The 25,599-nt window shown below is 42.5% G+C and overlaps 1 protein-coding gene across 3 annotated transcripts; it reads right to left on the bottom strand.

Moving 5' to 3' along the window:
* ZNF175 (zinc finger protein 175) lies at nt 925–10,760 on the bottom strand. Of its 3 annotated transcripts, none has more exons than XM_018062911.1 (5): nt 10,597–10,760; nt 8,619–8,880; nt 7,378–7,504; nt 6,904–6,999; nt 925–3,680 (listed from the first exon to the last, which is right to left on the bottom strand). In XM_018062911.1, the coding sequence occupies exons 2-5, from the start codon at nt 8,766–8,768 to the stop codon at nt 1,867–1,869; spliced, it is 2,187 nt and encodes a 728-aa protein (XP_017918400.1). In that variant the 5' UTR covers nt 8,769–8,880; nt 10,597–10,760; the 3' UTR covers nt 925–1,866. The 3 variants fall into 3 exon arrangements, with proteins under 3 accessions (XP_017918400.1, XP_013832477.2, XP_017918401.1); XM_013977023.2 differs by having other exon boundaries at nt 10,634–10,760; XM_018062912.1 differs by lacking the exon at nt 8,619–8,880 and having other exon boundaries at nt 10,634–10,760.

Raw genomic sequence — 25,599 nt, 5'->3', positions numbered from 1 at the left:
TGTATGACTCAGGAAGCTCAGACCTGCGCTCTGTGACAACCTAGAGCAGTGGGATGGGGTGAGAGGTGGGAGGGAGATTTAAGAGGGAGTGGGCATATGTATACCTATAGCTGATTCATGTTGATGTATCACAGAGTACAACACAATATTACAAATCAGTTCTTCTTCAATTAAAAATAAAAAAGAATCCACCTACCAATGCAGGAGACACAGGAGGTGCAGGTTTGACCTCTGGGTCAGAGAGATCTCCTGGAGGAGGAAATGGCAACCCACTGCAGTATTCTTGCTTGAGAAATCCCATGGACAGAAGAGCGTGATGGGCTACAGTCCATGGGGTTGCAAAGAGGCAGACATGACTAAGCAGGCACCGATGCACAGGAACCTGGCTTCTGGGCCTGTCTACTTACAAAGTATGCTGTTCTACTTCTTTCTTATAGTAGAAAAAAAAAAAAAAAAAAAAGGAGGGGAGTAGGAAAGAAAAATAAGATGCATGGAGACTTCCCTGGCAGTCCAGCAGTTAAGACTCTAAATTCCCAATGCAGAGGATACAGGTTTGATCCCTGGTCAGAGAACTAAGAACCTGGGTATGGCAAAAAAAAAAAAAAAAAAATGCGGGTAGTTGAATAAATTACAGCATGTCCTCATACTGATAGAATACTGATGCAGTCACTGAACAGCTGTGTTGTAGACTGAAAAGAAAACTGCACAAGGTATGTGATATGATTTGATATTTACAAAACAAAGAGGGAAGAGTACCTATATAGGTGTACGCTTACGAGCATAGTGTGTGGGAATAACAAGTGTTGGCAGACCTCTCTGAGCTGGAGGGTAAATACTTTCAGTTTGCAGGCCATATGGCCTTTGCCACAACTACTCAGCTCGGCCACTGGAGCATAAAAGCAGCCACAGACATCACACAAACAAGTGAACAAATAAAACTTTATTTAAAAAACGTGTGGCCACCCAGATTTGGCTGATGGACAGTTTGCTGACTCCTGACATAGATGATTAGGAGCCTGTATAAACATATAAAAGACTCCATACTAAAAGGTTCACCATAGATGGTGGAGGTGGAAAGGGGAGAGTAGAGCTGAATTAATCATGAAAGAAGAGAAAAACTACACTGAATATCAGAATCACATTTATGCATTTACCAAAAAAAGTACATTCATCTGTCTGGGTACATAAAGAAATTAATAATTATTAATTGTGCGACTTCAGGATGTAAATTCAATAGGGAGTAAATATGATTAAACAATTGTTAGGTTCTTTTTAAAAAATATAATCAGCACCTCTGGTTACACAGTGAATTCTGTAGCAAAAACTACAGAATTGAGTATGTGTGTGTGTGTGTGTGTATACACACTGACCTGCAGATATAAATATACATACATACATAAGTATACAGATACACACACATATACATAATATTGCCAAGGCATCATTTAGTTTGCTGGCAGCCTAAAAATAATTATATTCCACATTAAACAGGGTTATCATTAAATTCCCACAAATTTTCCTGTAAATAATCTGGTAACAATCTGTCTTACTCTACAGAAACTCTTTTCTCAATGTATTAGGGTTTCTTCCTCAAATGAATTTTATAACTTTTAATGAAGCTAGTACAAATATAGACATTTACACTCATTCTTAAAAGTTCTTTCCTGAGTTATTTCCCTCACATAAAATATGTGTAACTTGGAGACATGCAGTGCATCCCTAGAGTTTTTCTGAAGCATGAATTCTATAATATATGATTATATCTGCCTCATGTTTTTTCTTCTTCGAGAAATTCAGTTAGTTTCATTGATGTTTATGATGTTTATGCATACTAGGAATTGACTTCTGGGTAAAGCCTTGCACAGGTTAACTGCTTTTATAAGATTTATCTCTGGTGTGAGTTGTCTGGTGTTTATTAAAATTTGACCTGTTGTTGAAGCTCTTCCCACACTTGGAACACACATAAGGTCTCTCTCCTGTGTGAATTCGTTGATGCACTTTGAGTTGTGGTTTCCTACTGAAGGATTTCCCGCAGTCACAGCATTCATAAGGTTTCTCTCCAATATGTGTTCTCTGATGTGTGATTAACTCTGATTTCTCGACGAAAGTGGTCCCACACTTGTAACAGGCAAAGGTTCTCTCTCTATTGTGAGTCATCTGATGTTTATGGAAATTTGATCTACCATTGAAAGCCTTCCCACATGCAGCACATACGTAGGGTTTCTCTCCTGTGTGGATCCGCTGATGCTCTCTGAACTGTGACTTGGAAGTAAAGGCCTTCCCACAGTCACTGCATTTGTAAGGCTTCTCTCCAGTGTGAATTCGCTGATGCATGCTGAGGATTGACTTCTGGTTGAAGGCCTTCCCGCATTCACTGCACACATGGTGTCTTTCTCCAGTGTGAATTTTCTGGTGTATGTTGAGGTGTGACTTTTGGGTAAAGGTCTTCCCACAGTCACTGCATTCATAAGGTTTCTCCCCAGTGTGGATTCGATGATGTATATCAAGTTGTGACTTGGAAATGAAGGATTTCCCACAGCTGTGACACTGATAAGGCTTCTCTCCAGTGTGACTTCTCTGATGTACAATCAGGTGCGCCTTCTGGATAAAGGCCTGGCCACATTCAATACACACATAAGACTTCTCCCCTGAATGGATTCTCTGGTGCAAGCTGAGTGTTGATTTCTGGGTGAAGGCCTTCCCACATTCACTGCATACATACTGTCGCTCGCCAGTGTGGATTTTCTGATGTATACTGAGAGTTGAATTCTGGGAGAAGCCTTTCCCACATTCACTGCATTCATAGAGTTTTTCTCTTGTATGAGTTCTTTGATGTCTGAAGAGAGATAACATCTGGAAGAAAGTTTTTCCACATTCATGGCATTTATGGGGCTTTTTTCTAGTATGAGTCTTCTGGTGTGTAACCAGTTCTGGCCTCTGAATGAAGACTTTTCCACATTCCTTACATATATACGGTATGTTACCTGTATGATCTGTCACACAGAACCCGAGTTTTGGTTGTGAGGTGAAGGCTTTCCCACATTTACCACATTCCTGGAGGTTTTCTACACTATGGAATCTCTGTTGCTCAAGCAGGTGTGACTTGTGGGTGAAGTCCCTCCCACATTCAGTACACTTATCTGGTTTTTCCTGAGTATGAACTTGATGTTGTGTGAGTAACTGTTTCTGGCTGAAGGCTTTTGTACATATATTACCTTCACGGAAGTTCTCTCCTGTGTGAGTATTCTTGCAGCTGGCACTGGAAGAGCTATGGATAACTGGCTGACCAGATCCAACCATATCATCAAGGTGTTTTGTGGTACTGCTTTGATTTTGACGAGTTGCTTCTAGGTTAGGCTTCAACCTTTTTGCAACTGAGCAACGTTTATGAGGTCCCTTTTGTGAAGAAATAAGGTGGGGCCTTGCCTGAATGACTTTTCCAGGGTACTTGTAATCACAGTCCCTCTCTGTGTTCAGTGTTTTCTTACTGAAGAAAGCCCCATGATGTGAAGGTTTATTTTGATTTTTCAGATCCCTCTCTGTTTGGTCAGCTTGTTTCCACAGTTCTTCTAAAATGGAACACCATGAACCATCTCTTGTGACTCCACCCATCATCTCATTGTGAAATGAAGCTTCTTCAGAAATTTCCTGTTGCGGGGTTTCAAGCCCAAACTCCCCTTCTAGAAGGAGAACAAGATGAAATAGATACAGTGAACAATTAGCAAAGGATAGAGGAGAAGTCACATGGAGCTGACTGAGATTATGCATAGAGAAACTGCTGAGTCATATACCAATGGTCGTGCTGATGGTGATCATGAGAGAAAACAGTTACACAACCCTTACTATATGTCAGGCACTTAGCTGTATAGCACTTAGCATTTGCTAGGCAATGTTCTATGTGATGCACACATAAACTCATTCAATCCCCAAAACAATCCCAGGAGGTAACTACTTATTATCCTGTTTTTCCACATGAAACGAAGGAAATACAATGGTTAAATAATTAACCAAAATTACTTTGCTCAGCTGTGGGGAAAGTTAAGAGTTTAACAAAGGCAACCTGACCCCACTCATGCAGGTGATCTAGATACCCAGACCTAGCAGAATGACTACAGGATAAAAGAGACAAGAGTGTCATAGGGCAGCATCTGTGCATAGCCGGAGCTTGAAGGAGGGGTTCAGAGTTTTCTCAGCTTACAATGAGGTTATGTCCTGATAAGTCCATCATAAGTTTAAAATATCATAAATCAGAAATGAATTGAATACACCTAACCTACTAAACAAAGCTTAACCCAGCCTACTTTAAATGTGCTTAGAAGACTTATGTTAGCCTAAGCGAAAATGAAAGTGAAGTCGCTTAGTCGTGTCCGACTCTTTGCAACCCATGGACTGTAGCCCACCAAGCTCCTCTGTCCATGGGATTCTCCAGGCAAGAATACTGGAGTGGGTTGCCATTTCCTTTTCCAGTGTTAGCCTAAGGTTGGGCCAAAGCATCTAACAAAAGACCTATTTTATAATACAGTGTTGAATATCTCATGCAGTTTATTGAATACTGTACTGAAAGTGAAAAAAAAAAGTGGTTATCTGGGTACAGAAGGGTGGTAAGTGTATTGGTTGATTCCCCTTATGATCATGTGGCTGACTGGGAGTCTGGCATCATGAGAGTATAGTACTGTATATCACTAGCCTCGGAAAAGATCAAAATTTACAATTCAAAGTATAGTTTGTACTAAATGTGTATGACTTTTGCAACATTGTAAAGTTGAAAAATTGTAAATTGAACCATCACAAGTCTGGGACCATCTGTATAGGTTTTCGTTAAAGATCTACATTGTGATTAATCTCCCAGCTTCCTCCTACTTGTTGGAAACAATACCAAAATCATTCAGCCCTAGACATCCTCTGATAGACTATTAAAGCACCAATCCTGACATAGCCAAGCAGTGAAAGAATACTATACTCAAACTCTCAATTCTATGAAACTGAAGTTTGTCTCCCTGAACTTAGACATGTACATGTCCCGAGAAAGGTAAACTGGAAGACTGGACAAACAGGCTGTCCTCGAGAATCTGTTTCACCCTCTTCCACAAAGGTGAACTGTGGCCAGGCACATGGCAGCCAAGCCATGTAATGACTCACAGTTTCCTTTGCAGTGATATGTGACGGTGAGACTGTTTTTGCTGACGAAATGGGCATACAACATTGTGCACCAGTTCTAGCCAGAGAAACACATCACAGTTTCTCAGTACCCTCCACCCCTTTTCTGCCTAGTAGAACCTGGCTTTGGTTGCAATACGCTCATTCCCAAAGATTGACAGCATCATAAAAGATGGTACTGCAATGACAAGAGAAAAACTTCAAGACCTGAATGAATATAAAACATAAGGCGTCCTGCTGAACTGACTTTTAGAAGTGTTTTATAGGGGGAGAATTATTCTGGAAATTATTATACTGGACCTTGGTCTCTTTGTTATAACTTTCAGCTTTATGCTACTCAATATACCATTTTTTGGTTAAGAACAGGAGTCACTGATCATCCAGTTTACTAGTAAGAACATAAGACACAACAGATTCTTTTTAAAAAGGTGGCTGAATTTTACTATTACTTTATCCTATCAGAGATTTAAATACTGAGTATGGTTAAGACCGTCACATCTTGTTTTCTTTTCCCTTTCAATCACTTGGATAAACTGTATCCCAGACCCTTGTCCTATTCCCAAACCTCAGTCATCTATCACTTTTTTTAAAAAATGAAAATGCTCTTCATTTTTACCATTTTTAGTAGGTATGTATGTGTGTGTGTGTGTATATATATATATATATATAGCATTGAAATCTGAGAAAAAGAAATAAATCAATCTTTGGGGTAATCTATCAATGTCATCTTGACTAAACTCATGATGACTGGGAATCCACAAATCCCATTAGGGACAAAATAACACAAGCATGAGAAAATAGCTGGTTTATGGTGATACCCCTGGAATTAAGAAAAAGAGTCAACTAAACTGTGCTTTTAAAAATATATATATATAGTAGAATTTCTAAAATAACAAGTTAGAAGACTAAGATGGGAGAGCCAAGAAACAGAAGAATCTTCTGGACAAAATGTATAAGGTGAGAAGAATTTCTGATGTGTGTAATGATTCCAATTTCTGATTTCCTTAAAATAAAGGAAATGAGACACCCCACAGGAACTGTCCACCATGAAGCTAAATAAGAGAACATGGTTTAGGCATGGGGACTGGAGGCACTGATAAAGGATCATCAGGGGAAAAAAATTTAGGCCTTAAGTGTTGAGAATAGAAGGGTCCTTTAATTCCTCTATGAAGGGATGACCAGAGGGAAGTACAGGGGCCCAAGTTGGAGGCACCACAATCAGGGATAAAGAAGAAGGATTCAGTGCAGAAAAAAAATGAGTTCAGAGGACAAATAAGAAAAAAGGCCTTCAGGAAATTCCACAAAGGGATAAAATGAGATGACAAAAGCAACATACAGATGGAAAATCCAATCAGATAACAGATATGATGAGATGCTCTGTTCCCAGAAAAATGAAAACAGCTCTATCATAACATGGGCCATAAATGAGAAATTTGATAAATATTATATATGTTGGCAAGCAAGATGTAAAAATGATTAACAGCTGGATTAAGTCTAGTCATATCCAGTGATCAGGCAATCCCTCTTGACTATTCACCTCTGATTAATTCTTATGTTGGCCCCTATGGAACATTTACAGAATAATGTATGGCAGCATTAGCCTTAATGCCATATATTACAAAATAATGTATAGCAGCGTTAGTTTTAAGGAGTAGGAAATAACGTGTGTCCACCATTGGGGAATGGATAAGTGTGGTAGGTTGAATATGGCCCCTCATGGATCTACACGACTTGACAGTCACTCACCGTGATACCTCTGACATGGGACTTCAGTCTCCCTCATCCATGGTTCCTTTCCTTCTTCAATCCTGAAAATGATCTCTGGGTTGGGAATGTGATACCCTGTGAATAAGAAAGGATATTGCATTAGGATGTGGTATTGGGCTTGGCAACCCACTCTAGTATTCTGCCTGGAGAATCCCATGGACAAAGGAGCCTGATGGGCTATAGTTCATAGGGTCAAAAAGAGCCTGACACAACTAAAGTGACTTAGCGTGCAGACATACATTGGGCTTCAGGGGTTATTCAATGAAGCTTTCTTTCATTGACACATCTTTCATTAGGAACAAAGTAACATTCAAAGATGACCAAGAGGAATGAACAATTTAGGACAAGCCCAGGACAAACCGATTACATTCTTCAGATGTCCCACTTCATGCCACAAGAAGGAGGGACATCTCATGGAGGCCCGTCCAAGAGCCCCAGCTCAGGTGTGCTCACCCACGGAGAAAAAGTGGCTGTAGATCTCCAGCATCACATCCTGATACAGGTGTCTCTGGGCAGGGTCCAGTTGCTGCCACTCCTCTCTGCTGAAGTCCATGGTCACATCCTCAAAAGACACTAACCCCTATAACAACATACCCCAGCTCAATGAGAATTAGTCATCATTGGTGAACTTACATACAGGGGTGTGTTCTTAATGACTTCACCATGATATATATGGCTTCCCACTAACTACCTGTTTCATATTGTATGAAATCATAATCAGGGCAAGAAAACAATATTTTAAATATTAAAATAAGAACAAAGCTAATAAGGATTAGGTTGGCCAAAAAGTTTGTGGTTTCTATATGTTCCTTAACAAACTTTTTGGCCAACCCAATATCATGCATCTTAACACCTTAGCTGAACAAGAAGTGCTCTTAAAATTCAGCCAACTCCAGCACAAAATGAAATACATTTTTCTACAAGGCAGTGTTTGCCACTATTATGGGCTGAAATGTGCCACTCCCCCCCGCCCCCCCGACCCCACGCTCATTCACATGCTGAAGTCCTAACCCCCAGAACCTCAAAATGTGTCTATATTTGGAGATACACAGTATTTAATGAGGTCCTTAGAGTGGGTCATTGTTATTTTAAAAACACATGAAAGGTCATGAAATACACAGAACAACTTGGAATTTCAGGAAATCTTGAGTATAAACAAGAACCCTGCTTCCTCCAAAATATCAAATATCAATATTTACATTATTCCTGGGCACTTTTATTCATCTTTTAAAAGAGGGAAAACCACACGGTCCTTAAAAACTAGTTCTTGCTCTGTGACTGTAAATTCTGAGGACAGGAGAAACCAGCCAGTCTCCAGTGAGGAGGAGTCAGGTGGGGATCAGCTGAAACAATGCAAAGACCCAGCAGTGGATGGAGGATGAACATATGGGTGAAGGAGGCCTGTGCTGAGCAGGAAGGAGTCAGCATTTCCTGGCCTGTGGCTGGAGCTATGGTGTCTTCTTCCTTTGCCCCAGGGCCAACCCTCTTTTCCTACACATCCTCCTGCATCAGTCAGTTCAGTTTCCTCTATAAGACACAGTGCCTGTGGATGAGGAAACATTAGCTATCAGTGCTCTGCTCTCCGCAGGAGAATCCACATTGTCTTGACACAGGGAGTCCAGAGTCAGCTGCTTCCTGTGTCTGCCCTCAAGTTCTGGAGAACTGCCCCTGGGCTGGGGATGGCTCCTGCTTACCTCACACGATACATCCTGCTCCTCTAAACCCAAGACCTGGGGCCTCTGGGGCAAATTCGCATCAGCAAGCATGTCCCTTCTGGGCTTCAATTCTTGGTCTCTCTTGCTGACAACTCCACTCTTCCCAGGAGCCTGCAGCTGGGTGGGCATCAGAGGGCTCCAATCAGAGCTGCTGGGAAGAGTCAACTTGAGCTGTGTAGGGAGATCCTGCAGTCTCCATGATATGGCCTGACCCAGGGGCTCTGGAGGGACACTGGAAATCCTGGAAAGGCAGTAACCACATCGTTACTCATCTAATATCCATGCCACAAGAATTTCTGAGGGCCATTAGGTGAAAGTCACTGTGTTCACAACATGAGGGTAAACAAAACTCAGGAATCTATCTATTGAGGTAAAAAATAAGAAAAGATGGAAAAGCTTTGGATTAAAGTTCATGAAGGTTTAAGTGCAGCTCTGACACACCTTTTAACTATGAGAAGAGAGAGAGATTATTTTACTGGCAGTTTCCAAAAGGAAGAGGAAGGTATTTATCATAGGCACTGAGAAACTTCCATGAGATGAGGTTTGTCAAGTCCTCAGAACCTGCCAGGCACATGATAAACAAAATAAAATAAAAATTATTTTATTATTTGCTGAAGAAAAATCAGCAAGTTGCTGAGTCAGGTATCAGATACCTTGAGTAATTCTCATACCACCCTGTCAGCTAAATATCATTATTATACCCATTTGGGGCTTCCCTGGTAGCTCAGTTGGTAAAGAATCCGCCTGCAATGCAGGAGACCCTGGTTCAACTCCTGGATTGGAAGATCCCCCGGAGAAGGGAAAGGCTACCCATTCCTGTATTCTGGCCTAGAGAATTCCATGGACTGTATAATTCATGGGGTGGCAAAGAGTCGAACTGAGCGACTTTCACTTTCATACCCATTTCGTGGATGAGGAAAACTGAAGCTGACTGCTGTTACCTAATTTGCCTTAAGGTCACTCAGTCTCCAAAGGGAATTCTGAGGCATCCCAGGTCTGCCTCATTTTAAACTGCACACAGTTGCCACTATCCCATGTGGTCTTCTACATAGTCAATTTCCAGAAGCACTGTTTACATTTCCTGTTGCCTTCAGAAAGCTTAGGCTTCAAGTAGCCCATGTCTGGAACTGAGGTTCTGGACATTTCAGTGCCCATCCATAATACAGACAGCTCAGCCTTTTCTGACAAAATTCAAATTCAATGTATGGAATCCCACCTTCACTTGGAAAACCTGCAGACATGTACTAGGACTCCCAGTCACCATTAGATAACCCCCAATATAGGGTTCCAAATAATGCACCCCAGGAAGAAACTATCATTGATTTGTTCAACACCCAATCACTTATCCTTAACCATGTCCACAGAGACCCAAGTTGAGACCAACACTGACCCTCTCGTTCATTTCCAAAGGACAACTCTCACTGCCCAGAAAGCAAATCAATCAGCTTCACAAACCTCCATCACTGGCCCACTAGGTCTCCCATCAACTGGTTCCCAAATGCTGCCCTTAGCACCCCAAACACTTTACTGATTTCACAGATCCACCCTCAATCACTGTCTCCCTTGAGTGTGTTACAATGTGACCGTCAAAGCTCCTGCTCCCAGTCATTGCCTCCTACAGTCCCCCAAGCAGTGGATCACTTCCCCAAGTGGTTCCCAGTACCAATACCAAGGCCCTCTTAAGACCCATGTTCACTATCATATAAACAAATTTCATGGGCCAACAATATGAAATCTGATATTAAAGTACACTTGGAATTCAAGTTACAAAAATACTTATATACATACAGAAGTAAGGCAAGAAATAGTGAAAATCAACGAGCCAAGCATTAAATTAGAAAACCCCACTTACTCTATAGCTCCCATCACTAAGAACCCCACCACTCACTCCGCAGACCCGACATCACTCATTCCACAGACCCCCATCACTCGGCCCCCAATTCCCAACATCACTCACACCAAGCGGATTCCCCATTGCTAGTGTTCCAAATCACCTCAGCATCCCACAGGCGATTCACAGGGTAGAAGAGTTGACAACAGAAGCGAAATGGCCGCTCTGGGCCACTTCCGATTCGAATTCCTGTCAGGATTTGGGAGGCTGTGTTTGTGAACGTTGCTCATGCTTACTAGCACCTTGGAAGCCACTGTCTGCCAATAGTTATCATGGCGTATGAAGTCCGTTGGTCTATTCCGCGGTTCATTTTCCTTCAGGGGCGGTATCGAGAGAACAATATGGCCGCGCCCATAAGGATTATATGAAGGCGGACGCCATTTTCAAAAACTCTCCATTCCGTACAGCCAGGGAACGCACTAGGCAATCGAGTTGAAGTCTTGGTGGTGTTTCCCATTGGCAAGGGACCAATTAAAGAGGTGTGTAGATATAGTTCTAGGAGAAAAATAGCATTGCATAGTCTGAAAAATATCCTTTCTCTGTACTTTTCACACTGATTTAAAGCCCCTTTCTCACTATCTGGCCTCTTCCCTGTCAAGACTACCCAGGGAGTCAGAGATCTGTCGGGAGCCCAAACGTGCAGAACTTGGCAGAGAACTCCTAAACGCTTCGTGATTTCCTTAGTAACGAGAGCCTTTAAAGAACCTTGTGTGACGTTAATGAGGTGATTTTTTAGAGGCCTAAGGCATTTCTCACTTTACTGTTCTTGACTTCATTGTGCTTCACAGATATTGCTCCCCGCTTTTTTTTTAAAAACAAGTTGAAGGTTTGGGGCAGCCCAGTGTAGAGCAAGTCTGTTAGCGCCATTTTTCCAACAGCATTTGCTCACTTCATGTCTCTGAGTCACATTTGGGTATTTCTTGCAGTATTTCAATTTTTACTATTATTATATTTTTATGGTGATCTGTGATAGTGATCTTTGATGTTACTATTAAAAAGATTGCAAATCTCTGAAGGCTCAAATGATGGTTAGCATATTTTAGCAAAAAAGTATTTTTGAATTAAGCTTTGTACATTAAAAAATATTTATTTTCATTTATTTTTGGCACTACTGGGTCTTTGTTGCTGCAAGGACTGCAGCAGCAGCCCTTGGTGTGTTGAGGTGAGCAAGGGCTATTTTCTCATTGTGGTGTTTGCACTTCTCTCATTGCAATGGCTTCTCTTCTTGCGGAGCATGGGCTCTTGGTGTGTGGACTTAAGTAGTTGTGGCATATGGGCTTAGTAATTGCAGCTGCTGGGCTCTAGAGCACAGTCATAGTAGTTGTGGTGCTCAGGCTTAGTTGCTCTGTGACATGTGGGATCTTCCTGAACTAGAGATAAGAACCCGCGTTTTCTGCATTGGCAGGGGGATTTTTTACCACCAAGCAACCAGGGAAGCCCTGTACACTTTTTTTTCAGAGACATATTGCTATGGCACACTCACTGCACTGTGTGATGTAAAAATACAGTGTAATCATAACTTTAATGCACCGGAAAAATAAAAATTATTGTTTGCCTCACTTTATTGAGGTATTTGCTTTATTGTGAACTTGAACTATCCCCAAGGTATGCCTGTCTGCTAAAATGTCTGTGTGAATTTGAATTCCTCAGTCAGAGGGCACATACATTACCAGTGTTGATAGAATAGAGTGTGGCCAAATGACTCTCCAGGAGGTTGTACCAATTTGCATCACCATCCCCCATAATGTGACTCATCTCTGCTTCTCTCCAACCTCAACAGCAGTGTGCCTTAGCACTGATTTGGATCTTTCTATCTTACCAATGAAAAATGTACCTATTATAGTTTTAACTAGAATTTCTCATTATAGACATGAAAGTGAAGTATTTTTAAGTAGGTTTCATAATGATTACTACTTTCCATTCTAATCTGTTCTGCCAACCCTGAATATTCACTGGAAGGACTGATGGTGATGCTGAAGTTCCAATACTTTGGCCACCTGATGTGAAGAGCCTATTCATTGGAAAGACCCTGATGCTGGGAAAGATTGAGGGCGGGAGGAGAAAGGGATGACAGAGAATGAGATAGTTGGGTGGCATCACTGACTCAATGGACATGAGTATGAGTAAACTTTGGGAGATAGTGAAGGATAGAAAAGCCTGGCGTGCTGTAGTTCATGGGATCACGAAGAGTCGGACATGACTGAGCAACAACAATCTTTTCCACCATTCTGCCATTCAATGGCTGTTCATATCTGTCTCATCATTATTAGTGTATATTTCTTTCTTAAAAATTTGGATAATTCTTTTATATAGGAACTACAATCATTAGTCTATAGTAGAATTATGAATATATTCTCCTGGATTGTCCTTGTCTTCTCATTTCATTTACCTTGGATTTGCTATCCAAGGTAAATATATTCTCCTGGCTTATTTTTGTCTTCTGATTTCATTTACCTGTCCAAGGTAAATGTTTTTTGTTTTATATAGTTGAACTATATAAATATAGTTCATATAAATATATAAATATTAAAAAATTTAAATGTATAAATAAATTTGTTTACTTATATAAATAAAGTTGAACTTATGTAAATATAAAGTTTACTTATATAAATAAGGTCTTTAAAGCTTTTAACTGTTTGCTTATCACTCTGGCATTTCCAACTCTGAGAATATATATGATGTTGTGAAATGTGAAATAAAATGGAGTCACTTATGTCAAGGGTGTTTTTTCCCTTAATGGAGCTAGGAGGCCATTAAGGTGGTGGAGCTTACACACATCCCCACCAGGTGGAATCTTGAACTTTTCAACTGGGCCAACCACAGATATTTCAAGAACTCTGCAAGAACACCTGCGACTTGTCACAACAACGAACTTTTTCCACCCTCTAGTTATAGCCTTAGCAGTCAAGCATGTTCAGCCAACACTAGATCCTGCCTCCAACTCCAGTGAAAACTCTCTGTAATGCAAATCTCCCTTCTTTGCTTTTAAAACCCCCTGACTTTTACTCCCATGTGGGACACGGTTTGGTTGCTCCCTGGATTTGTGTGCCCCAAATTGCAAGTCTTTGATCCCAAATAAGTGCTTTCTGCCTGCTCATTGCTTCCTAGGATTATTTAGATCAATGATGTATGTATTATAATGTATACACATATGCACACAAGCACAATTATATTTATGTTTATATTTAATTGGATTTATATTTACATGAAATCTTGCCAAGGTTTCCTCTCTTCGCCTCTGCCCTCCACACTTCCATACCCACTCCTTTTCTTTTGCCTTTTAGGACTATTGTCTGTGCCTTAAAAATCCAAGGCCACTTCTCAACACAGTTGTTTCTTCCATTTCATTCTCTCTTCTTGCTCAGATGACTATTGTATCTGTAGAGCAAGGTGTTTTATAGCCCCTGGGTTTGACTCTGCTTAAAGGGATCCTCTTGGGGCCAGCTTCATACTCACCTGTGGATCATCTGAATCTAGGTGAGCAAGCTCTTCCTCAGGTGATCTACACCTAAGCCCCCAAATCCCAAGGGAGGCTGGTCTTGTCTGTCTTCCCTAGGGTGAATTCGCTGTAGTCCTAGCCCATAACCTCCTCTTACAATTCCCCACAGAATTGGAGGGTCCTGGAGGAGCTGTAGTCAAAGCTATGGTTTTTCCAGTAGTCATGTACAGATGTGAACATTGGACCATAAAGAAGGCTGAGCACCGAAGAATTGAGACTTTAGAACTGTGGTGTTGGAGAAGACTCTTGAGAGTTCCTTGGACAGCAAGAAAATCAAACTAGTCAATTCTAAAGAAAATCAACCCTAAACATTCATTGGAAGGACTGATGCTGAAGCTGAAGCTCCAATACTTTGGCCACCTGATGTGAAGAGCCGACTCATTGGAAAAGACCCTGATGCTGGGGAAAGCTGAGAGCGGGAGGAGAAGGGGGCAACAGAGGATGAGATGGTTGGATGGCATCACCAACTCAATAGACATGAGACTGCAAAAACTCCAGGAGATAGTGAAGGACAGGGAATCCTGGCATGCTTCAGTCCATGGGGTCGCAAAGAGTTGGACATGACTGATCGACTGAACAGCATGGTTGGGTTTGTGGACTGTAACACTCTCTCTCTTCTGGCCATGGCGAGAGGCAGAACACAGAAGCTCAGAGGGACAGAGTCTCTGTCTCCTGGGTACTTCCCTCACTACAGCTCACGTCTGTGTATCAGGTCATACTTGCTGACTTTTCTCAGCCGAAAATAACCTCTGTCCAGTTTCATGTCTGGTCTCCTGAACTGGACCCATGGGAGAGGATGGGTGGATGTACAGATCAGTCCTTGGCTAGTGTCCTGGTCCCTCCCCTACACTGCTCTGACCTAATGGGATTTACCCCTGCAGGCTACATTTTCCAGATATCTTTATTAGCTGGCCTCCCGCTAGTTTCAGTTAGTTAGTCAAATGCTGGAGATTAAAATCAAGGAAGAATTGCCCGAGATTCAGCAGCACAGATATTAAAATCGGAATGATACAGAGAAGATTAGCATGGCCCCATGCAAGAATGACATACAAACTCATGAAACATTCCGTATATTTTGGATTAACTGTCCCAAGAAAGTAAAAGAGGGCCCTTTCTGTACCAAGAGGTGACTTGAATTTACATGTTGAATGCTGTAATCAAGAATAAATAACTAGGCTCTACAAATTAAACCATCCTGCTTTCTCTTTAAAAAATACATCAAGGAAGAAAATGTAAAATCCAGGGTATTTATTTCTTCCCCTCTCTTTGCATTGTGCAGCCTCTCCGGCAGTGACTGCAGCCCACCTCTGAGCTTCTCCCAACAGAGAAGACGTGCCATGGTTTTGGAGTGTCTATTCACAGGAGACAAACTCCAGCGGCTCATCCTGGGGTCTATTTATCTCCTGCCTCATTACCAGTCTTGGGGTTTATCCCAGATCTTTCATTCTTGTTTCACTTCCCAAGCATCCCCATTCCCTTTTAGTCTGAAATGTATTTCCTTGTGCAATCATCAATTTGTAGGCCTGAGTTATTTTGATGTTATTTTTGTGTTATTCCTGCTCCTTGCAGTTCCTTTCTAACTCCTATCCTTCCCATGACCCTGAAATGCTTCATGTTATCCTAAATGAGGAGGGTCATTTCAGATTTTTTGCTTCAGATCCTCACTCTGAACCACTCTCCATTTCCTGAAATCTGCCTCATTGTGACTTTATGGCCACTATTGCCCACTTTTCTAGGTTACGCTTCTGATGATGGAAAAATCACCTGAAAATTCTGCCCAACTGGAGTTGCTGGCATTTTCCAAAGTAACTATACTTTCCCCTTTGTTGTTATTGTTCAGTTACTAATTCATGTACAGCTTTGCAACCCATGGACTGCAGCACACCAGGCTTCCCTGTCCTTCACTGTCTCCTGGACTTTTTGCAAACTCATTGAGTTGATGATGCCATCCAACCATCTCATCCTCTGTTGCCCCCTTCTCCTCCCGCTCTCAGCTTTTCCCAGCATCAGGGTCTTTTCCAATGAGTCGGCTCTTCACATCAGGTGGCCAAAGTATTGGAGCTTCAGCTTCAGCATCAGTCCTTCTAATGAATATTCAGGACTGATTTCCTTTAGGGTTGACTGGTTGATCTTCTTGCAGTCCAAAGGACTCTCAAGAGTCTTCTCCAACACCACAGTTCAAAAGCATCAATTCTTGGGCTTTCTTTACTACTGGAAAGACCAGCTTTGACTATACGGACCTTTGTTGGCAAAGTGATGTCTTTGCTTTTTAATACACTGTCTAGGTTTATCATAGCTTTTCTTCCAAAGAGCAAGTGTCTTTTAATTTCATGGCTGCAGTCCCCATCTACAGTGATTCTGGAGCCCAAGAAAATAAAGTTTCTCATTGTTTCTGTTTTTTTCCCATCTATTTGCTATAAAGTGATGGGAATGGATGCCATGATATACATTTTCTGAATGTTGTGTTTTAAGCCAGCTTTTCCACTGTCCTCTCTCACCCTCAGCAGGAGGCTCTTTAGTTCCTCTTCCCTTTCTGCCATTAGACTGGTATCATCTGCATATCTGAGGTTGTTGCTATTTCTTCCTGTGATCTTGATTCCAGCTTGTGATGCATCCAGCCCAACATTTCTCCTGATGTACTCTACATAGAAGTTAAATAAAGAATCCCGAGGACTGCATCCTCTGTGAGACTCCAAACTCCTCCCCTGGCTGTAGGGAATAACACTTTGAAGATGGCGGCCTCCAATAACTAGTTCAAATGGGTGGGATCAAGTTGTTTGCCTGATGAAACTATTGAATATACATGAACAAAGGAAACAGAGAAACCCTGTCATTCACCATGATAACTACTGGCAGCGAGTAACTTCAAAAATGCTAGTGAACATGTATTTTGATATATGGTGGTCAGAAAGGTCAAGCTAGGACTCTGACACAAACTGGAAGTGGCCTAGAGAGATGGTTTCGCTGATGTTGCCACAGCTTTTTCACCCATACAGTGCTTGAGGGAAGCTGAGGTGATATAGCGTGGTTGTTTGGGGGCTTTTGCGGGCAGTGATGGGATGTCTGTTTGTGGCAAGTGGTGATGATTTTGTGGGGAGAATAGTGGGGAAAGGAGTCTGAGAGTTGAATAATGGGTGCATCTCTAGAGTGAGTGATGGGAGTTCTGTGGGGTAGTGATAGGAGGTCAGCTGGGGTCATTTGCAGGATGAATGATGGAGGATCTGCAAAGTGTGTGAAGGGGGTGTTTTTTGTAGCTTAAATTGGATGATAAGTTCATTACTTTTCAACCTTGTATATTTTTTTATTTACTTTTGCTAATTGTCATATATGGTGTTATTGTAATTTTAAAATTACAGATGTACCTTAATATGAGTTTTTATTTTGTCTTTTCCTAATTCAGTTCAGTCACTCAGTCGTGTCTGACTCTGCAACCCCGTGAACCGCAGCACGCCAGGCCTCCCTGTCCATCACCAACTCCCGGAGTGCACCCAAACCCATGTCCATTGAGTTGCTGATGCCATCTAACCATCTCATCCTCTGTCGTCCCCTTCTCCTTCTCTCAACCTTTCCCAGCATCAGGGTCTTTTCAAATGAGTCCGCTCTTCGCATCAGGTGGCCAAAGTATTAGAGTTTCAGCTTCAGCATCAGTTCTTCCAATGAATATTCAGGATGATTTCCTTTAGGATGGACTGGTTGGATATCCTTGCAGTCCAAGGGACTCTCAAGAGTCTTCTCCAACACCACAGTTCAAAAGCAATTCTTCGGTGCTCAGCTTTCTTTATAGTTCAACTCTCACATCCATACATGACCACCGGAAAAACCATAGCCTTGACTAGATGGACCTTTGTTGACAAAGTAGTATCTTTGCTTTTTAATATGCTGTCTAGGTTGGTCATAACTTTCCTTCCAAGGAGTAAGCGTCTTTTAGTTTCATGGCTGCACTCACCATCTGCAGTGATTTTGGAGCCCAGAAAAATAAAGTCCGCCACTGTTTTCACTGTTTCCCCATCTATTTGCCATGAAGTGATGGGACCGGATGCCATGATCTTAGTTTTCTGAATGTTGAGCTTTAAGCCAACTTTTTCACTCTCCTCTTTCACCTTCATCGAGAGGCTGTTTAGTTCTTCTTCACTTTCTATCATAAGGGTAGTGTCATCTGCATATTTGAGGTTATTGATGTTTCTCCCGGCAATCTTGATTCCAGCCTGTGCTTCCTCCAGCCTAGTGTTTCACATGATGTACTCTGCATATAAGTTAAATAAGCAAGGTGACAATATACAGCCTTGACGTACTCCTTTTCCTATTTGGAACCAGTCTGTTGTTCCATGTCCAGTTCTAACTGTTCTTTTCCTAGGGGCTTGCTCATTTGAGGACAGTGAACATGTATCTTAAGAGGACCTTCAGTTCAGTTCAGTTCAGTCGCTCAGTCATGTCCTACTTTTTGTGACCCCATGGACACATCAGGCTTCCCTGTCCATCACCAACTCCCAGAGCTTGCTCAGACTCATGTCCATTGAGTCACTGATGCCATTCAACCATCTCATCCTCTGCCCTCCCCTTCCCCTTCCGCCTTAGTGGATGGTATTAGAGGACATGGGGGGAAGTACTCATGGCTTGGGAGACCGTAGGGTCTGGGAAGTGAATGGGAGTCTGGGAGCTTCAGGGACTGAAGGACTTGAGGGGCATGTTGTAGCACACCTGGGGGGCCAGTGAGTGGTAACAGGAGTTGGTAGCATGGGATGCTGAGGAGAGCTGAAACTGTGAGCATGTTGAGGCCACTTGACTGGAGGTGTAGGAGACAGTGATGGGAGTTGCTTCCGGATGGTGAGTGTTGACAGTCTTTGGGGAAATGGTCATTGTTGGCTCTTCTTTGGGTCCCAGTGCATGCGTTAGAAGTCACTGACTGGCAGTTGAACAGATTCTGGATGGGTTTCCATTGGAATGCCATATTTTGAGCCTTGTTTTGGGAATTATTTGAAGATTTGTGAAATTAGTAGCAATCAGATAGACTAATGATGTCAGAGCTTGGGCCATGTCAGTGACTCAGGGGCATTTCAGGATCCTCTGGCAGCCTTATCTTCAGTTCAGTTCAGTTCAGTCTCTCAGTCATGTCCGATTCTTTGTGACCCCATGAATTGCAGCACGCCAGGCCTCCCTGTCCATCACCATCTCCCAGAGTTCACTCAGACTCACGTCCATCGAGTCCGTGATGCCATCCAGCCATCTCATCCTCAGTTGTCCCTTTCTCCTCCTGCCCCCAATCCCTCCCAGCATCAGAGTCTTTTCCAATGAGTCAATTCTTCGCATGAGGTGGCAAAGTACTGGATCTTCAGCTTTAGCATCATTCCTTCCAAAGAAATCCCAGGGCTGATCTCCTTCACAATGGACTGGTTGGATCTCCTTGCAGTCCAAAGGACTCCCAAGAGTCTTCTCCAACACCACAGTTCAAAAGCATCAGTTCTTCAGCGCTCAGCTTTTTTCACAGTCCAACTCTCACATCCATACATGACCACAGGAAAAACCATAGCCTTGACTAGATGGACCTTAGTCAGCAAAGTAATGTCTCTGCTTTTGAATATACTATCTAGGTTGGTCATAACTTTTCTTCCAAGGAGTAAGTGTCTTTTAATTTCATGGCTGCAGTCACCATCTGCAGTGATTTTGGAGCCCCCCCAAAATAAAGTCTGACCTGTTTCTACTGTTTCCCCATCTATTTCCATGAAGTGATGGACCAGATGCCATGATCTTCGTTTTCTGAATGTTGAGCTTTAAGCCAACTTTTTCGCTCTCCTCTTTCACTTTTATCAAGAGGCTTTTTAGCTCCTCTTCACTTTCTGGATAAGGGTGGTGTCATCTGCATATCTGAGGTTATTGATATTTCTCCCGGCAGTCTTGATTCCAGCTTGTGTTTCTTCCAGCCCAGCATTTCTCATGACGTACTCTGCATATAAGTTAAATAAGCAGGGTGACAATATACAGCCTTGACGTACTCCTTTTCCTATTTGAAACCAGTCTGTTGTTCCATGTCCAGTTCTAACTGTTGCTTCCTGACCTGCATACAGATTTCTCAAGAGGCAGGTTAGGTGGTCTGGTACTCCCATCTCTTTCAGAATTTTCCACAGTTTATTGTGATCCACACAGTCAAAGGCTTTGGCATAGTCAATAAAGCAGAAATAGATGTTTTTCTGGAACTCTCTTGCTTTTTTGATGATCCAGCGGATGTTGGCAATTTGATCTCTGGTACCTCTCCCTTTTCTAAAACCAGCTTGAACATCAAGGAGTTCACGGTTCACGTATTGCTGAAGCCTGGCTTAGAGAATTTTGAGCATTACTCTACTAGCATGTGAGATGAGTGCAATTGTGCGGTAGTTTGAGCATTCTTTGGCATTGCCTTTCTTTGGAATTGGAATGAAAACTGACCTTTTCCAGTCCTGTGGCCACTGCTTAGTTTCCCAAATTTGCTGGCATATTGAGTGCAGCACTTTCACAGCATCATCTTTCAGGATTTGAAACAGCTCAACTGGAATTCCATCACCTCCACTAGCTTTGTTCGTAGTGATGCATTCTAAGGCCCACTTGACTTCACATTCCAAGATGTCTGGCTCTAGATTAGTGATCACATCATCATGATTATCTGGGTCGTGAAGATCTTTTTTGTACAGTTCTTCCGTGTATTCTTGCCACCTCTTCTTAATATCTTCTGCTTCTATTAGGTCTATACCATTTCTGTCCTTTATCGAGCCCATCTTTGCATGAAATGTTCCCTTGGTATCTCTAATTTTCTTGAAGAGATCTCTTGTCTTTCCCATTCTGTTGTTTTCCTCTATGTCTTTGCATTGATCGCTGAAGAAGGCTTTCTTATCTCTCCTTGCTATTCTTTGGAACCCTGCATTCAGATGCTTATATCTTTCCTTTTCTCCTTTGCTTTTCGCCTCTCTTCTTTTCACAGCTATTTGTAAGGCCTCCCCAGACAGCCATTTTGCTTTTTTGCATTTCTTTTCCATGGGGATGGTCTTGATCCCTGTCTCCTGTACAATGTCACGAACCTCATTCCATAGTTCATCAGGCACCCTATCTATCAGATCTAGGTCCTTAAATCTATTTCTCACTTCCACTGTATAACCATAAGGGATTTGATTTAGGTCATACCTGAATGGTCTAGCGGTTTTCCCTACTTTCTTCAATTTGAGTCTGAATTTGGTAATAAGGAGTTCATGATCTGAGCCACAGTCAGCTCCTGGTCTTGTTTTTGTTGACTGTATAAAGCTTCTCCAGCTTTGGCTGCAAAGAATATAATCATTCTGATTTCAGTGTTGACCATCTGGTGATGTCCATGTGTAGAGTCTTCTCTTGTGTTGTTGGAAGAGGGTGCTTGCTATGACCAGTGCATTGTCTTGGCAAAACTCTACTAGTCTTTGCCCTGCTTCATTCCGCATTCCAAGGCCAAATTTGCCTGTTACTGCAGGTGTTTCTTGACTTCCTTTTGCATTCCAGTCCCCTATAATGAAAAGGACATCTTTTTTGGGTGTTAGTTCTAAAAGGTCTTGTAGGTCTTCATAAAACCATTCAACTTCAGTTTCTTCAGCGTTACTGGTTGGGGCATCAACTTGGATAACTGTGATATTGAATGGTTTGCCTTGGAGACGAACAGAGATCATTCTGTCGTTTTTGAGATTGCATCCAAGTACTGCATTTTGGACTCTTTTGTTGACCATGATGGCTACTCCATTTCTTCTGAGGGATTCCTGCTCGCAGTAGTAGATATAATGGTCATCTGAGTTAAATTCACCCATTCCAGTCCATTTTAGTCCACTGATTCCTAGAATGTCGACGTTCACCCTTGCCATCTCTTGTTTGACCACTTTCAATTTGCCTTGATTCATGGACCTGACACTCCAGGTTCCTATGCAATATTGCTCTTTACAGCTTCGGATCTTGCTTCTATCACCAGTCACATCCACAACTGGGTATTGTTTTTGCTTTGGCTCATCCCTTCATTCTTTCTGGAGTTATTTCTCCACTGATCTCCAGTAGCATATTGGGCACCTAATGACCTGGGGAGTTCCTCTTTCAGTAGCCTATCATTTTGCCTTTTCATACTGTTCATGGGGTTCTTGAGGCAAGAATACTGCAGTGGCTTGCCATTCCCTTCTCCAGTGGACCACATTCTGTCAGACCTCTCCACCATGACCCACCCATCTTGGGTTGCCCCGCAGGCATGGCTTGGTTTCATTGAGTTAGACAAGGCTGTGATCCTAGTGTGATTAGATTGACTAGTTTTCTGTGAGTATGGTTTCGGTGTGTCTGCCCTCTGATGCCCTCTTGCAACACCTACCATCTTACTTGGGCTTCTCTTACCTTGGACGAGGGGTATCTCCTTACCACCGCTGTTCCTGACCTTCAACATGGGATAACTCCTCTAGGCCCTCCTGTGCCTGCGCAGCCACTGCTCCTTGGGTTGCCTTATCTTCAGTCAGGAGATAATCAGTGATTCAGTGTCCTGATATGATACAGATCTGTGGGTTTTCCAGGTCATGGTGTGAGGTTGGGTATGGTGAATTTAACTTTTATCTTTGTTGGAAAGGCTGGGCTATGTAGGGTGTCATGGATAGGCAGTGAAATGTCTAGTAGCTCAGAGTAGGCACAACAGACATGGCCACTCCAAAACTTAAGCTATCTGAAGGCAACAGGAAATGGAAATGGTGGTCATGTAGGGAACCACATGGGACAGTGACGATTTTGTGCAGTTTAGAATGAGGCAGATGTTGGACTGATTCCCTGTACATCCTTTTACTTCCTTTTTGGCCTTAAGGCAAGTTATGTAACAGCACTCAGCCTCCATTTCCTCATCCACAGAATGAGTATAATAATGAACATAATAGTTAGCTGACAGGATTATGTGGAAATTAAACATGGTACCTGATACCTGACTTGTATTTTATTCACTGTTCACTACATGCCAGGAAGGTGCTAAGGGCTCAACCAGCTTCATCTCCTGTAAGTTTCAAAACTTAAGTCCCTCCTCAGATGCATGTTCACTGTCCTCAAATGAGTGGGTTTCATGAACTGATGATACAAAACCCAGCAGTAAAACCATACTTGGAGTTTAATGGTTACAAAAGTACTGATGCGCATAGATACAGAAAAACAAAAGGAGAGGGTTAAACTTCATGAACCATCCATCCAACTTGCCCCCAACACTCAGAACCTCATCATTCACCCCACAGACTCCCTGTCACACACCCCAAAGACCCTCTCATCACTCACCTTACACAGCCCCCATCATTCACCCCCCTGCCCAGTGCCCTGGAAGAAATCACTCTCCTCAAAGACCCCACCCCCTATGACCCACTGTAAATCTCCTCCATCACTCACCCTGGACCCACCCCCAATACTCATCCCACAGATTCCCCATCACTCTCCCCAGCACATCTATTCTAACAGACACACACTTCTTCATCAGCCAGACCATGGTTTCCTTGGTAATCCAGAAGGCCTGTGGACAAGGAAAGAAGGCCCCTTGTGGTTTGCTCTCAGCAGGAGGATCCATCTTGTCTCAGGAACAGGGAGTCCAGATCTGCTCCTCCTGTGTCTGTCCCCTGGTTCTTGAGAACCATCCCTGGGGCCGGGGGACATCTGGGGAAGTGATCCACTGCTCAGGGGACCATAGGAAGCAGTGACTGATTGGGAGTGGGAGCTTCGGGAATCAGAGGGCTTTGAGGTTTACATTGTAATACATTCAGGGGGCCAGTGATTGAGGACCTATGAAATCAGTAAAATGGGGGACTAAGGGAAGCATATGGGAGCCATCCACCTAGAGACGTTGGGCAGTGAGTGTTGAGGTCCTTTGTGAATGGATGAGTGGGTTGGTGTTGGTGTCTCCTTGGTTCCCTGAGGACATGGTTAGGGTCAGTGATGGGCTGTTGAGCAGATTGATGATGGTTTCCTGTTGGTATGAGTTACTTGAAACCCCAAATTAGGGATTATTTAGGGTCCAGTGTTTGTCAAGTGCAAAGCAGATGCTCAGGGTTTCACAAGCTTCATCGAATGTCACTTTCACACCTGTGATTAGTACCTTCCTCCACATTTTGGAAACTACAACTAAAGTCATAGCTTCATATTCTCACAGTTATAAGGTGGCAGAGCTGTGATTAAGTTTCATTAGGTGTAGTCCAAATCTCTTATGGGTTTTTTTGTCTGTTTCATTGCCGTTCAGTTTTCCTGATCTTTGTCTACCATCAGTGCCTAGCCCCGTGACCTTCTCCATGGGTCCCCATAAATTGATGTAGAGAGAATGGTGGATGAGTGGCCAGATGGTCACTGCCTTTCAAGGGCTTCCTGCTGCCTCTGCAGAGCCCCTGGGTCAGGCCACATTGTCGAGGCTACAGGATTCTCCTTCCCAACCCAGCCCCACTCTCTCCTGCGGCTCTGGTTGGAGCCTCCTGATGCCCACCATCTTTGGGCTCCTGGAGCTGTCAGAGCAGAAGCCCAGAGGGGACTTGCCTGCTGCTGTGAGTTTGCCCCAGAGGCCCCAGGTCTTAGATGGGGCATGTGAGCAACCCCCACCCCAGGGACAGTTCCCCAGAACTTGAGGGCAGGCATGGGGAGCAGACGCTTCTGGACCTCCTGTTCTGGAGAGTCTACTCAGCAATGCAGTGAAATGAACTGCCAACGCAGGGGCCAGCCTCATGCAAGAATCCCAAGAAGCCAGCCGTGAAAGAGTACGTGATTACGATTCCATTTCTCTGAAGTTCTAATATGGCTAAAACTACGCTATGGTGATAGGAAGGCTGCCACAGGTGAGGGATAGTATAAGGAAAATTTGAGCAGTGATGGAAATATTCCACATCTTGGTTGGGGTGGATGCATCCGTTTATCAAAACTCATTAAAACATGTGCACTATACATAAATACATAATATAAAAATTGCTAATTATATATATAGATCTGTATGTCATATAAAGTGTATATCATCCATATATGATAAAATATGTAAGGTACTGTAATGGTGGATATGACATTATGCTTTTGTCAAAATCCATAGAACTGGATAACACAAAGAGAGAACTTCAATGAAAACTACGGACTTCAGTTGATGGTAATGTGTCGGTATTGGTTCATTAACTGTAACAAATATTCTACAGTAATGCACGATGGAAGAATGTGAGGGGGTCGAGGTACATATGGGAGCTGTCTGTAGTATCTGCTCAATTTTTCTGTAAACCTAAAACTGTCCAAAAAAATAAAGTCTATTACTTATTTTAAAAATTACTTGTTGGGAATAAATCCATTATTTTCAAATGTGCCTAAATATATATTCATTATATGTAAATTACACCACAATAACAAAAATGAAGCAAGACGCAGGCAATGACATATGATTATACTTATAAAAAGTTCAAAAATAGGTTTATGTGAACTGTACTTTCTAGGGATACATTGGTGATAAAACTATAAAGAAAACATGGAAATGGTTAATGTGAAAGCCAACTTTTGGCTTTTGGATACTTTTAGAAAGAGTACACAGTGTTGCACCCCACAGTGCTGTGACCAGCAACACATAGATTTGA

This window comes from Capra hircus, chromosome 18 (genome assembly GCF_001704415.2).
Source record: "Capra hircus breed San Clemente chromosome 18, ASM170441v1, whole genome shotgun sequence".
NCBI classification, from domain to species: Eukaryota; Metazoa; Chordata; class Mammalia; order Artiodactyla; family Bovidae; genus Capra; species Capra hircus.
Note: the sequence above shows the minus strand (reverse complement) of the source record. Positions and strands in the feature narration are given on the sequence as shown.